Genomic DNA, 14,593 nt, shown 5'->3' on the forward strand with positions numbered 1-14,593 from the left:
AAACAACAGCATATGACAGAGAAACAGAGAAAAACTTCAGTATTAAAAGCTTGGGAACATAAGAATACAAATTCTAATCTTCAGTAGATTCACATTATTAAAATCTTACTCTTCTACTTAAATATAAAGCTACTTTTTTCATGTACAAAAGTCCCCCCAATGATTGGTAACATGCTGCTTTCAGGAAATATTTTTTTTAAATTTCCCATCACAATACTGTTGTCTTCAAGACAAAAATACTCCCAAGAGGCTAAGTATAACACAAGATGCACAAGAAATACTGACAGAATATTAATTTCCACTTTGACTATGAACATGCCCTGAGTGAACATGCAGTTTGACCTACCTGGAGAGCAGATACCATCAGCATCTAAAATCTCATGGCGCCAGATGGGTTTACGGGTAGCTGCATCCAGCATCGGCCCCATCACTTTATCAAACGTCTGATTTGTGTATCGCTTCAGCGTGCACTTGGCATTCTTGTACACAAGGCACCTTCCAAAGCCTACAATGAAATGCAAACTCATCTGCCTAGGGATTCAAAGATCCCTTATAACACATGACCAGGATAAAATCTGAGCTATGGAATATAAAATATTCTTTATTAGTTAGATTATTCATTGGCTTGAATATGCATAACGCTGTACACAGATACCTAGTGGTGCACAACTTGAACATCGGATCATGTACACTTTATTTAGATGCTGGACCACAGTCCAATTCTGAACTGTGCTAATCTGCTTCTGTATCTCTGCACACATCATTTCTCTTGGAATCACTAAATCTCTTGAATAATTTTGGTGGTCTCCAAGAAGATGTAACATAGGACTGTAGTAACGTGAGAGGAGCACTTCTTCCTTTCATGATTTCTAAGAAACCTGAACTTCTACTCATGTTTGTGGCTGGCATAAGTTGGTCTCCCAGGAAAGTACTGAGTGATTAGTATAATCAGCCCATTATTCTTTTTTTCCTCACCTGAAATTACATGTACTGTTATAAAATTAGTGGGTTTTAGATGAGAAAAGTAGCACCTGTGGAATTTCTCTCTAAGTACAGCAACTAACCATGACACTAAAGACTCTAATCACATTTAGAATTACAGAGAGCCAAGAACAAGGCTTGCTAATAATCCTGGGTTGTTTTAGCTCATTTGAAAGATGGTTGTGGCCACATACAGTACATCTATATCTTCAGATTATGTCAAGTAATTCCTGACATGCACCACAGCTCTCCCTGTAAATGTTACCAGTCTACCAGAAAAGAAAACATTCACTTTTAAATCATGCCTGTTGCTGTTTTAGAAAAGGAGGCATAAATTAAATGCAGCAGACATTAAAGCCAAAGATACATGCCTAGGAATACTATTAGTGCTGCCTAGCAACTAGGAGGAAGGGCGTTTGGGGGCGGGGGGGGAATAAAGTGATGGAAGAATCTGACTTTGGCCACCCAAAACTAAAACCAGTTTGAACACTGCACTATGCGCCTACTCTTCAAGGAATTTATGGAGAAAAGTGAGAGAAGAGAGGCTAAGTTTTCAGGCAACTCCCCTCCAGCACTCAGCAGCATTGACAAGAAGTGCTGAAGTAATGTGGAGAGAGTGAGACAAGCTAGATCTACACAAACATGGGTCTCTGTTAGTTCACCTTCCCTTTGGTACTTATGTACTTTTACTTAAAATACACTGCACCACAGAGCTGGTATATTTTTTTAAGGAAGCAGGTAATTAATTTAGCTCTGGATAAACACTAAATTATTTTGCTTTAGACAACACTATTATTTTCTCTCAGAAAGTAGGCAATACTGCTACTGCTCCCTCAAAACACCAAGCTCACAAAGACACAAACTGCCTCGGGTTCTATTCCTTTCCTAAATACATTCATAAATCTAATTTAATCTACTGCTTTTGTTACTGGTGGAAATAATGAGATCTCTTTGTTAGTAACAAACAAATGGTCAGGTAAACATCTAAAAAGCAAGCCCAACAGAACAGATTAACTCATGTCTTATGTTTTCTCTAAGCGAAGTGTTTACACCTTTTTTATTTGAGATCAGAAGTTAGCCATTTTTTCTTATAATATCCAAACTCAGAATTTTATATGCATGCTGGCATCTTCACCACACTATTGTATGCATGGAGTTATGATCACTAATCATACAGAAAACCAACAAAAGCATTCAAAGCAGTTTGGGAATTCAGTTTCTTAACTGACGATCTAATGCTCATAACTGCAATAAAATTTACTACAGGATAACACTACGAGAAAACAAGTTTATTAGAATATATATTGGAACACACACTGGAGAAGTGGGAAAGAGTTGATGGATCTTACCTCTGTCCAAAGAGGCTTTATTTAAGACAAGAGCATCTTCAATATCATAGCCACTGTAGCTCATCACAGCAACTGTGGCATTCTGTCCAGCAGGGAGCTTCTCAAAATCTATCAGTTCTATTGTTTTTGTTTTTACCATTGGCTTTTGTGGATAGGCGAGGAGATACATCAGAGTATCTATCCTGTTTCTTTGATTGTATCCAATAGTACCTGCATGTAAAAGAAAAAAAAAAGCAGTGAACATTAGTGAGTTTTCCAGGAATGTTTTGGATAAAAAGTTACCAAAATGCCAATTAACTAAAATCACACAGAAATTCTTCAAGAAAAGAAGGGGAAAAATAATTACTCAAACCAAAAGAATTTTATATTATTAATATATAAGTAGTTTCTTAATTTAAGCTCCCAGAAAGATTTATTTTCTCTTGAGCAGAAAAAATCTAAGCATCAATAGAAAAACAACAAAAGAAATAAAAGCCACTTGAATAAATACAGATAAGATAATTTTTTCTAATTACAACACTGAATCATGCAAGTATGAAGTGTTTGCTTTTATTTTTCTTATAGCCACTGGGTTTGGGTTTTTTTGTGGAGTTCAACTGGTGTTTCAGAGACCTGATCCAAAATTTCATGAAAACCAACAGAAAGACTATCACTGAGTTCAAGAGAAACTGTGGATCAAGCTCTTCATCTTCAACAACATATTTCCTTCCTTTTTTGGGCAATAATTAGTTCAACAGCAGCCTGTGTTAGAATGGGACAAAGTATAAACAAAGCATACCACTAGCAGCAGCCAAAAGTGATTTACTTTCTAGAATTAGAAGCACCACTGATAGATAGACTACAGTAGAAGTCCACTTCTGTATTTGTCTTTCTACATGAAATTAATTTTAAATTTACAGTTCAGAATTCAACCCTTTGTAAAGACCTCCCAGCTTGAGACTGAAATTTTTGGCCCTGTCCCATCAGAATGCCAAAGTGTCTTCTGAAACCTGAGGAAAAAATAATTAAGACCCAGCAGGGAAACATAAACCGTTGTGTAGCAGAACAAAAGTTAAGGCAATCATATATTATTGGAGTTTGCTGTATCAGGACTATGCTAGGTCTCTAAGCAATTAAGAAATTACAGTCTGAAAAGTTAAAATTTTAAAGTGCTAAACATTCTGCACTACTTTGTCCTTAGGATGTAAGTCTTTCAAAAGCTTTCCATTTTGTCCTGCAGTTTCAGAGCCTGGCTGCATTATTGGAAAGGTCAAAGCAGTCCGTGTACCAGGAAGATTTCACATGGCCAAGAAGCACATGTGAACACAAACCTGCTCACTGGGGAGGTCAGCATCACATTTTACATGCATCTACTTGCAACTCCCATTTACATGAAGTGTCTAGAAAACCAAACTCTAAAACGAGGCATTTCCAAAGACCTATCCTGTGCTTGGCACTAGACTTACCTTCCTAAACCCCAACAGGTCTACTCTTCCCAAGGACAAGAAGAGAGAGACAACTCAACAGCTACTGTCTGAAAATTAACTGTTACAGCTGGCCTGGACTTCCTCAGGTTCTAGAAAGCAGATTCAATGACACAGGCACAGAATTTTCAAATTACAAGAAAAATCTGGCAGAGTTGACAGGCTTGTCTCTTGCTTTAAAGCAGTTGTTTTTCTGTCTTTTCTTGTATAACGCAACAAATCATCTTCTAACAGTATTTTTTGTCTCCAGTAAGACACAAGCTGGTAAAGCCTGGATTCCTCAAGACTGAAGACCTTTGCAGTCCCACCCTGCAAGGCCCCAGTATTTCTGAAATACCCTGAGATTTCACTTGGACTTTGTTCCCATTGTACTTTTGACTCAACTCCCCTGATTTTCCCAGTATACAGATCAGAAAATATACTTCCAAATAAGAGGTTTAGACCATTATTCCCCTCTGCATCTAGAATTTGTATGCTTTCCAGGTAGGTTGCAGTGAAGCTCAGCTTAAATGTTTCACAGATAGGGACATTTTCCTGATGCTGAGAGAAATCTTTCCAAGAGAAAGTCATGCCAAACTTATCTTTCAAACTGCTTGCATTTTTTTTCTCCTCTGATATGCTTACACGCTACACCTGGTATGGTTCACTGGTTAAAGGTGCTAAGATAAAACTGGTGGTTCAGACTTCATCCTATCTTTTACACTTAAGGGTGTCCTTTACATGCCAGTAACAATCTGTGGAAGTCCCTATATATCAAAGATTTCAGATGACACTTTAACATATTTCAGGTAGCACAAATTATTTCTCTTCAGGTGTTTCATGTATTTCAAAACTGGCATTTTTATCAGCGGTTCAGATAACAGAACTGCTACTGTCTGGGAGCCAGAAGCAACAGATATTACTGAGATTCTGAGCCTCAATAATAAACTATATTCAGGCTACTCTTCAGGAGATGAATGCTGTATCAAATCGAAAACCTATACATACATGTCAATGACAGATATCCTAGCAGGAAAGAAACTGGTTAGAGTAATTACTCCAGAGTACAAATGAAATAAATTAGCCAAAAACCACGGCATGTATCAGCAATATTATTCCTAATTCCTGGGATTTAATGGTTATACAAATAATCCTTTCTCTAAACTGGGCTAACAAACCACAGCCTGAAACCACAATCTGCTTATTTAAAATAAAGCAGCATCTCTCTTCAGAGGACTGGGGTGCTGGGATGAGCCCTCTGTGTGGGTGCTGAAATGAAGGAAGTCACTAGCTTTATTTCTGCTCTCCCTCTGAAAGAACAGAGCCCTTGTTTGCTCCAGCCAAACAACCAAGCAAAAGTAAAGTATAATGAAGGTTCACCATAACAAACCTTGCTCACAATGACTCACATTTATAATTATCTCACCAGCAAGAACCAATTTTTTTCATTGGTAATTAGCCCTGGTTAAAGCAAAATACACAAGGTTGACCTGGAGATGACAAAGATTATTTTCTTGCTTTTCTCAGTACTTGATATATTGTGAATGCATGTGTGCATTCTTCCCTTCTTTTTTCAATTTCCTGACAGTTTTTTTTTTCTTTTTAAGTGTCATTTGAGTATCCTTTAGTGTGAAATAATAACTACAAAAACACTTTCTACTGATATTTAGCATAAATGAGGCATTGCTATTCTGATGTTGAAAGTTTTGAGAACTCACCAGAACAAACAGCCAGCTAAAATAAGCATTAATCCAATTCTCTGGTGTATCACTTCCAACAACATTAAACTGTACAATCAAAATTAACAAGGATACAGAAATCAATCCACTTGAGCCAAAAGGGTTATTACTGCCCATGTCAAGAAAAGAACTGCTGTAATTCTGTATTTCCCCTGTTTTCACCACGGATTTTCTATGTTTCTGTCCTTTTATATGAGCACAAAGCAAGAGAGGAAGTTTTTAAATGCTGCAATAAACCTTGCAGAGGGGACTCCGACTCTGCTCAGACAGATTGTCACAGTACATGCATTAGGTGATGTGGATGTTAAGTGTTAGAAATATTCTTTTCACAGTAGAAAGATTAAGGAGTGGGTTAAAAAGATTATGGGTAAAATGTGTGTTGGGGGGAGCTCATTTCTGCAATAGCACTTCTGTGCCTACTACGAAGGAGAGGTGTCAAAATGAGGTCATGTCATAGAGCACAAACAATCCTCAAAGAGCAGTGTCAGAACAGAACTGCGGCCACAGTGCTCCTAGATCCAGCTGTGATGACCAGTAACAGCTGGTTTTGCTTTGAGGTTTGTTTAGATTCTGTGCTCCTATGCTAGCTGTACAAAATTTGGGAGGACTCTGGTTCTCAGTCCACCAAAGAACTTTCATAACTCTCACAACTCCCCAGCACTGAGTTCCCTGAAGCATATTTATCTTCTCAACTCAATTTTAACACATTCAGCTGGCTACAGTACAAGGCAGAACAGTATATAAAGGGCTTTGCTACTTCACAGAAGCAAAGCAGAAAGTCCATGATACAGTAGCAGACTTTTTTTGCAATATTAAAGTTTTTTCTTCATTATAAGCTTCTACAACAAAGCTCTCACCCACCTATGTCTGTCCCTCAAATACTTCCTTTTCTTTCAGAGATCACAGTAATAATCAACACCCAAATCCTCCTCTTCTTAGTCAAGACTTGTTATGTCATATGGGTTGAAGCTGCAGGGCACAGTTGTGCTGTGAGTGTACAGCTTGCTTTGTGTACCCACACCATCACTTAGGATTACTGGCAGGAAAACTGTAGTTTTTCATTCTTCAAATTAGGCTTTTAGACAGTCACAGATGTACAATGTGTAAAACTGATTAGGTTTTCATGTCTTAATGGAATTAAAAAGTCCAGTTTAGAACTATTTCTTAACTGTAGAAGCCTTTGACCCTCTGAAGTATTATTTTACCCACAGATTAAATGCAAACAGTACAGACTCTTGTATTTTCATCTTAAGTACTTCTGAGATTTGAAGCTACAACTGTTAACTTTGCACTGAAATGTCAACATTCAACTGAGGTCTTTGCAGCTGCTGTTGTATTTACTACCTAACTTTCTCTCAGTCTTACAGTTTAACCTGCAACATATGGTAAATAATCTATACCAAAAGTGAGGGGTTTTATTTCAATTTAATTTTACTGAAATCCAGTTTGGTCACTAAGTGCAGTCCTCTACCAAGATGACTCATCTACCCGTGAAAGGGAGATTTCAGGACATGTAATGCTCTCCAGAATAAACATTACTATTTCAGGACCTAATACTTGTCAGGAACACTGTATTACAGACCTCATTCCAATATCTGATGTCCACTCTCCACTTACTTGTGCTTTCACACCTTTCCTTAGCTTGATGTTGCTTAAAAAAGAGACTTCAAAAAGAAAAGACTGTCCAAAGCTGCTGGCACAGCCCTGTGATGTGATCAGAGGGGGTGGATCAGTGTTGACAAGTACAAGGCTCTCCTTTCCCAGTCTGAACCCTGGGCTCCCTTCACTGCTCCAGGTTTTGACAGTCAAGGAGTGACACGGAGGACTTGGACATGAGACTTTCCCCATAGCAGTGTTGGATGAGGAGCTGCTCTGCAATTTCATTATGGAGAAAGAAAGCAATAAAGGTGGATGGTAACTTAAAGGTTGGGATTTGGAGCTACACTACATCACATCTCTTCACAAAAATAAACAGAAAAAAGTATGTGCAATGTTTCAGGAATACCCTCTAGGTCTCATCTGATCAGTAAGGGTAGAGAAAAATCATCTCTGCCCCTACATCTTGCCACTTACGGTGGCTTTTTGAAGCAGTTATTACAAAAAGCTTCTGCTGTTTGCAGGTACTTCAGACAGAGCAAAATAAAGCTCAAGTAATCTGCCAATTTGTAAAATTTACTTTTATCTAGCTGCTTATTCTTTGAGTCAGGTGTTTTGTCATAATAAACTGAAACAAAGGCTTTTTTTATTGCTCAAGATATTCAATGGCTTTTGTGTTCCTAGCGTCAGCAGGAACGTCAGAGGATTGTATCCAAGGAGCTAAATGTGCAAGACCTAGGGTCAAAGCAGCTGAATACACCAACCTCAGAAAACACAGACAATGAATTGCAAATGACACTCAAAACAAAACGGGGAAAAAAACCTTCACACAGAAAACTACAAAAGAACTCCACAGATACTGAATTGGCTTTCTGTACACACTGATCCTGCTTAACTGTGTGTGGTAACTTACCAAACCTTCTGAGACTAATAGTCATAAAATAGAGACTCAGGGGTGGGGAAAAGATAATGGGATGGGGGAGAACTGTAAGGAAAAAAGATTTCATTGCTCCTCTTTCCACCCACCCACCTTTTTTTTTAAAAATTTAAATAGATGCATTTAAATTCATCTTGCTATTTTCAGTTTTCATGTGCTCGACATGATGTTTCAGCATAAGGAAGTTACTTTGCTATTAATTCTGCTGGAGAAGTCTCACAAAAGACATAGTGTTTAAGCTTTGAACACACAGCACAAAATACATGGTTTAGTAAACCTAACTGAAGTGGCAGTTCCTTCATGAAACAGAGTTGTGCTACTGTAGCTCCCAGCTTGCAATCAAGCCATCAATACAAGCCACGAAACCAGCCTGTAGAGCACCAGTCTGAATGCAGCTGCCTGAATTGATGCATGACTGCTCAGGCTCCTCTGCCTTGATCACAGCCCATAGACTTGGACACTGTAATGCTGATTTCACTGAGTATTAAGAAAGGATTAGAACTTAACTGCTGTTAATTACCTCCACCAGCAAATTTACAAAACGTTTCGGTTTTAATGACCAGATATGACACTGTCAAATTAAATAATAAGTAATCAGAAAATTAATTTTGTTTCAGTGCTCACCCTCTTCATCCAAAACAGCAAAAGCAAAAATATCTAAACTATGGCTGTGGAAAAGTGTTCAAATTATTAAGAACTCTTTGACACTTGAGTTTTCTTATTCTCTGATGTCAATGTTAACTATTGATATATTTATTTTTAGGACATTTACTCAACCAGTCAAAGAAATGCTCCTCAATCTGTGCTCTGTCTCTCTTTGTGAGAACAATTTTTAACTCTTTTTTGTCTGGAAACCCACAGCACATTGCAGCATAAAGAGAAGAAAACCCCACTCTGCCAATCCTGCAGATATGCTGAAAACTTGAAGGTCATGATAATTTCCAATAAAACACAACAGAAAACACAGAAGTGTTCCAGTTCATTAAAATTTTCTTTTAAGTGTTAAGAATTGCAAATATAGTCTTCATTAAGTAAAACAAACTGATACTTTTCTCACATTAATCTTTCCGAGTTTCAGAGGTAAACTCTTTTTTTTCTCAAAGCTAAAGAGGTGCTCTTTTACTTTTCCCAGCAAAGCCTTTATGTGAATCAGGAAAAAAAGAATTTTTGTTTGTCACTTTTGCTACATAGCTTCAAAAATACGTAACACTTCAAAGAGGAATAAAAAGTGAAGTCTTACCCATTGCTTGTTTCCCCATGGCACACTGGTAAGTGTTTCTTGGGGACTGGTTGTGGTGAGGATATGGAATCAGCCCAGCACAGACACCCAGAAGCGTGAAAGGCTCAATCTCCAAATGGGTTGTATCTCTTAAAAGAAAGAGTACCAATTATGGCAGGCTTGTGAACAAACAACTTCAGTGGAATTCATTTAATTTAGCATTATCTCATAACACTTCATATTCAATTCTGTTCAGGAGAATGTAAGCCAAATGTAAACCTCAAAACACAGATTCACTACAGGATTTTTATTTTTATTACAAAAACCCAACAACTTTCTTTTGGTTATAAGTGTTTCCACATGAAAAGAAATGAAGGAGAAATAAATCAGGGTTTATGAAATTCCATAACGGAGGAAAAGCCTCCAGATAATGACAACCTGAGGGAGCTCAGTAAAACAATAAACCATCAGTTTATACAGTAAGACCCAAAATGCCTTAAGGAATGTCTTCTCATGTAATGAGAATGAGCCCTTCACATCAAATTACTAATCTCAGAGATCCAGAAATCCACTGGGGAGATGGAAGAAGGAAGAGCACAACAGATTGAGGTATTAAAAAAACTGTTTTAGTTTTCCAAGGTCAGCTATATCAGTTAAGGAGAAAACATCTGTCTCCAAACCAGATTCACTGCCATAGGTACATGATATAATACAACACTATTTGAAAAGATCTGCAAATATTTTGGAAATGATTATGTTGTAAAAAGACAGTACTGATGAGAAGTAAAAAGATAGAGAAAAGGAGTAAAGACAGAGAGACAATTTCTTTTATCTGGCATGAGCTTCAGAAGAGAAAGTCTATGCTCAGCAAAGACAAATCACAGCATGCATTGGGATGCAAGTGGAGAGACTAATAACTAAGAATGAAGTGTACAATAAAGCTTGGCTGGAGCAGACATGAATTTAAATCAAGATATGTAATTAGGATGTGAGGAATTACAAAATACAGATGATTATAACTAAACCTAGTCAAAGCCTATCTTTCATGTCCTGGATCTATTATAGACCTTGGGTTTATGCACACATTGCTTCTCCCAGACATCTAAACCCAATGCCTTCTCAAAATCTCATCTTTAATGTTTGACTTCTCTTGGAAGTCTTTTGGAAGACTTTAATTATTTAAATAAATTAATTTGATTACTTGACTTCAGGATCTTGCCAAGGAAGTGACAGAGAAGTCTATTATAGCAACACTCAAAAGACAGCCAAGCATTGTAAGCTAAAAAAGGCTAAGGAATTACGCACAAGCACATAGAGACTGAAGACAAGTGCAGCAGTAACTTTACAGATAAACAATATATGTACTACTGGAAGAATAATGAAATCTGAAAGCTGAAAAAAATAGACCTGGAAATCCTGAGGATTAAGCCAATGAAACTACCTATCAGTCCCAGAAATCTTTATAAATCACAAACACAACTGAATAACCTAAAAATCACCTGCTGGCCAGAGAACAGCCACTGTTTTTTCTCCACTTGATAAAAAGTAGCTGTTATCTAAAGCCTATCATAAGAAAATACTAATGGGAGAATTCCAACTGCAGTCAAGTAATTGCAAAATGGTTTCAAGAGCCAGAAGCAAACTGGAAGCAGAGACTGCTTCCCCATTCTGCAGAACTTCACAGAACTTTTTCAAACGCTTTTCAAACAATAAAACCAGAAGCTTGACACTTACTGATAGTGAAGTTTGCAAATTTCTCCACAGGATACAAGTGCATGGAAACAGATACACATTTGCATATAGGGTATTCAACAGATGTCTTCTTCCAGTGAGGTCAATCCTATTTCAACCAAAGATGATCCTACTACCTGATGAAGTATTCCAGAGAGCTAAGGGAGACATTCAGACTTTACAGGGCAGTCCAATTTCTGCAGGTCAAAAATGCCACTGCCAGAATCAGGCCCAAGAAAGGAAAGGCAACCTCATGAGTTCAAAAAGCAGAGTTACAAATGTGTAAGGAAGAAATGGAATGCATTAGAGTCAAATACTCCAACGAAAACCCCTCTAATTGGATTGGAAAGATAAAGAGAGGATACTGTAGCTAAAAGAAGCCTATGTTACAAAAGCAGGAATGCTACTGGGATACTTCAGATAGTGGGTTGTATCAATGGCATTACCAGAACAAGCCGTACCAACACGGTCACACCATTTAAAATGCAGGATGGTCATCTGGGGAAAGGGGGTACTCAATTCAGCTATTCAGGATGTAGGGAGTATCATCACCTAACACAAGGAGCAAAGTGCTCATACGATGCAAGCTCAGATACTTATGGCACAGTTAGCCACTGTTAGCATTGAAGTCAAACTCAAAACAATTGATGGACAATACAAGAATCTTCTGAGCTTCCTGGGAGTTGCTGAGGAGTCCTTTCCTCACACTGGTCCACTGGAAGTGTCCTTTCTCCTCCACTTTTAGACTAAACAACGATTTCATGTGATACATTCCCATTAACCTTTCTGAGTCAGTTGTCCTGTAACTTAAATTTTCAGCTCTGGTGCTTTGTGGAAGTTATTTAATTTCAGCACAAATGACAGCAACTGTGTGCACTCTTCTTTGCTCATGTATATAGAACTCAGTCAAGAGCATGCAAGAGTAATCTCTTAAAGTGATAAAGTCTTCAAAAGCCTGGGTAGGAGCAAGGCAATTAAATTAGCAGAGTTAATGCATTACATTTAGCAAAGGTTAAAGATAATTGAAGAGCTCACCCAGCTCCACTGAAATCAATGATGTATTTCTATTAGCTTGCAGGAGTACTTGACCAGGACAGATTATTTAGAAAAAGAATTTTCTGCATAAATCTACTCATCAAACATTCACAGAGATAACGTCTAGCAATTCATATTCAGGCTTCAGTTTACAGGATGTTGCCAGAAAAACATTAAAAACCTGTTAAAACCATTAAAAAGATAGGAGGACTTAAAAATTTAAAAGAATCCTTCCTTTAATGTGGGCTCTTTAATCACAGCCAGAAGACAACAGTAAAAAAAATTGCAGGAGGTGCTTCAAATATGTGGAAAACATAACAGATCTGGAAATCTCTCTGAATTAAAATCACATATCAAAATTGGTTTTAAGATGTGTGGTAAAGAATACACAGAATGATGCTGACATTTTTATTGGGGCCTATTGTACATCCAAAAGTCAAAGGGAAGGTCTCATTCAAGCATTTCACTTAATGTAAGGTGGGTGTCTAGGGTCCTTTTACGGCCAGAAAAGAAATTTCCAAACAATCATGATATGCTAAGATAATCAAATAACATGTGGAACCATTTGCCTTCTGGATACCTATTGGATAAGATTATTTATGATGAGCAGCCCAATGAGCAGAACACAGAGCCACATCCAGAGAAAGAAAGGATATACCTTCAAATATTTAATATTTTTGAGAGTTAGTAGCAGAAACAGCTCTCTCAAAATCTGAACCACTTTTTGTAACTTCCCATGGATAATTTAGGATGTGTGCAGACAGATTTCTCTCTTTAGCTTTCACCTGGAGTAGTTTCAACCATTATCAAGGGAGCAGTGTGTACATGTGAAAACAGCAACATTATTTATATGTCTGCATTTCAGAGAGTTACCCTATAAAAGTTTTTCCCGTACCAGTTACTGAATGGATACATACTTATTGATTGTATTTTCATACAGGGCAATGTTACAGTCATTTTCTTCATTCACATCCAAATATTCCACGAGGCCTTCATGCAAGAAGTCTTCAAAATTCCTACAGATAAATTAAAAATTACACTGGAAGTACTGACCTTATATTTCTATAAATTTAAAATATTTAGTACATATATTAAAGGAATGTAATATGTAAAGCTAAACGAGATAAATACTTCTACATGTAGAGTTCTGTGCATATTACACATTGAAGAAAAATGTGGTTTTTTTAATTAATCCTGCCCATTCACTGCATCACAGTCTGACAGACGAATGTTACTTACTTGAACAACTACATAGAATCGTCCTGTAAGTACTCATCATCACTGTATATCCAGGCGAATATAAGGATAATCACGTACATTTTTGTGATTTGTGGAATTTAATTAGACCTAAATTTAAATGCCTTTGTATTAGTGTGGTTTTTAAAAAAAATACATTAAGTAAGAATTTGCAAGGACTTTCAAAAACTCTGAATGTGCCCAGTTTAGGGTGGTTATGTTGGATACTCCTGTGAGGTGTGTGATTTTTCAATCAGGAGGATGATGGAAAGGTTTGACTGCCTCAAACCTTCCACTTGCAGAAAGATGAGGCTAAGATGTATTTATTCTGTATACTCACCAAATCTCACAGCAGTAACAAAGTAAGAACACCAGCCCTAATTTGACTTTAAACAGAAAACCTCCAGTACAAAGATTATGAATTTATACAGGAGAGCAGACTTCTCTAATGAGCTAACCCTAAGACTGTGAAATACCGACTGACTGAAGTATCTCCACACAGTATTTACTTGGTGAAGATCAATATGGCCTACTTGAATTGTGTACCTGTAGCCCTGAGCCAGTTCTTCCATATGCTTGTTTGTAACTGCAGGTTTTTGCTTCTTGACAATTATGTAAGGCCTGAAATTAAAAAAAAAAAAAAAAAAGAAAGAAGATGGTCATAGCAAATACTTAGGCAGGTAACTTAATTTATTCTAACACTAAGAATCCTGCCTATGCACAACCTATTCTATAAACTGTTCTTAAAATTTATTGGCCTTTAACTGATAAAGCCACATAAATAAAATCCATAACTATTCAGACATTATTTTGATATAACTTAAAATGTGTAATAGAGAAATCAAGACTTAAATTTTGAGGTGAAAGCCATTTTTTCCCCTTTAAATCATTCAACTAAAATTTTGTAAGTTTTACCTACAGATTTTGATGATGACTTTAAAAGATTTGAGATTTCCCAAACTACAAAGCTAAGAACAGCATTTAGTACTGTGGGTTTTACGGAACACTAAGTTCACAGTTTGTGCTCAAGTGTCCACATGTAATGCTGCATTTTGCAATTGCCTACACGCTGTAAAGTACAGGCATTTACTGTGGGTAATCTCTGATGAATCCATAAATTTCAGTAGCACATGGATCTCTGAAGGCTTCCCTACCACACAAAAACACTGACACAAAGGATGGCATGCAAGAAGGCAATGTCGAGGACTGCTGCTATGTGGACAAGTGCTTTTATAAAGAGCAGCAAATAGCTACAAGATACTTGTGGAGTCACCTCTGAAGTCTAAATAACTGTTAGAAGACTAATAAGCACTTTTAAATAGTTAATA

At 37.2% G+C, this 14,593-nt stretch overlaps 1 protein-coding gene across 2 annotated transcripts in view; it reads right to left on the reverse strand.

The window, feature by feature from the left end:
* Window positions 1-14,593, reverse strand: part of POLR3B (RNA polymerase III subunit B) — a 74,636-nt gene that overhangs the window by 28,112 nt on the left and 31,931 nt on the right. For both annotated transcript variants that reach the window (XM_059472845.1, XM_059472846.1), the window contains 5 exons: window positions 13,812-13,886; window positions 12,947-13,045; window positions 9,285-9,412; window positions 2,331-2,540; window positions 347-505 (listed from right to left, as the gene is read on the reverse strand). In XM_059472845.1, coding sequence (XP_059328828.1) covers window positions 347-505; window positions 2,331-2,540; window positions 9,285-9,412; window positions 12,947-13,045; window positions 13,812-13,886 — 671 coding nt within the window. The remainder of the gene's footprint in view (window positions 1-346; window positions 506-2,330; window positions 2,541-9,284; window positions 9,413-12,946; window positions 13,046-13,811; window positions 13,887-14,593) is intronic.

This window comes from Ammospiza nelsoni, chromosome 5, assembly GCF_027579445.1.
Source record: "Ammospiza nelsoni isolate bAmmNel1 chromosome 5, bAmmNel1.pri, whole genome shotgun sequence".
Classification (NCBI taxonomy): Eukaryota; Metazoa; Chordata; class Aves; order Passeriformes; family Passerellidae; genus Ammospiza; species Ammospiza nelsoni.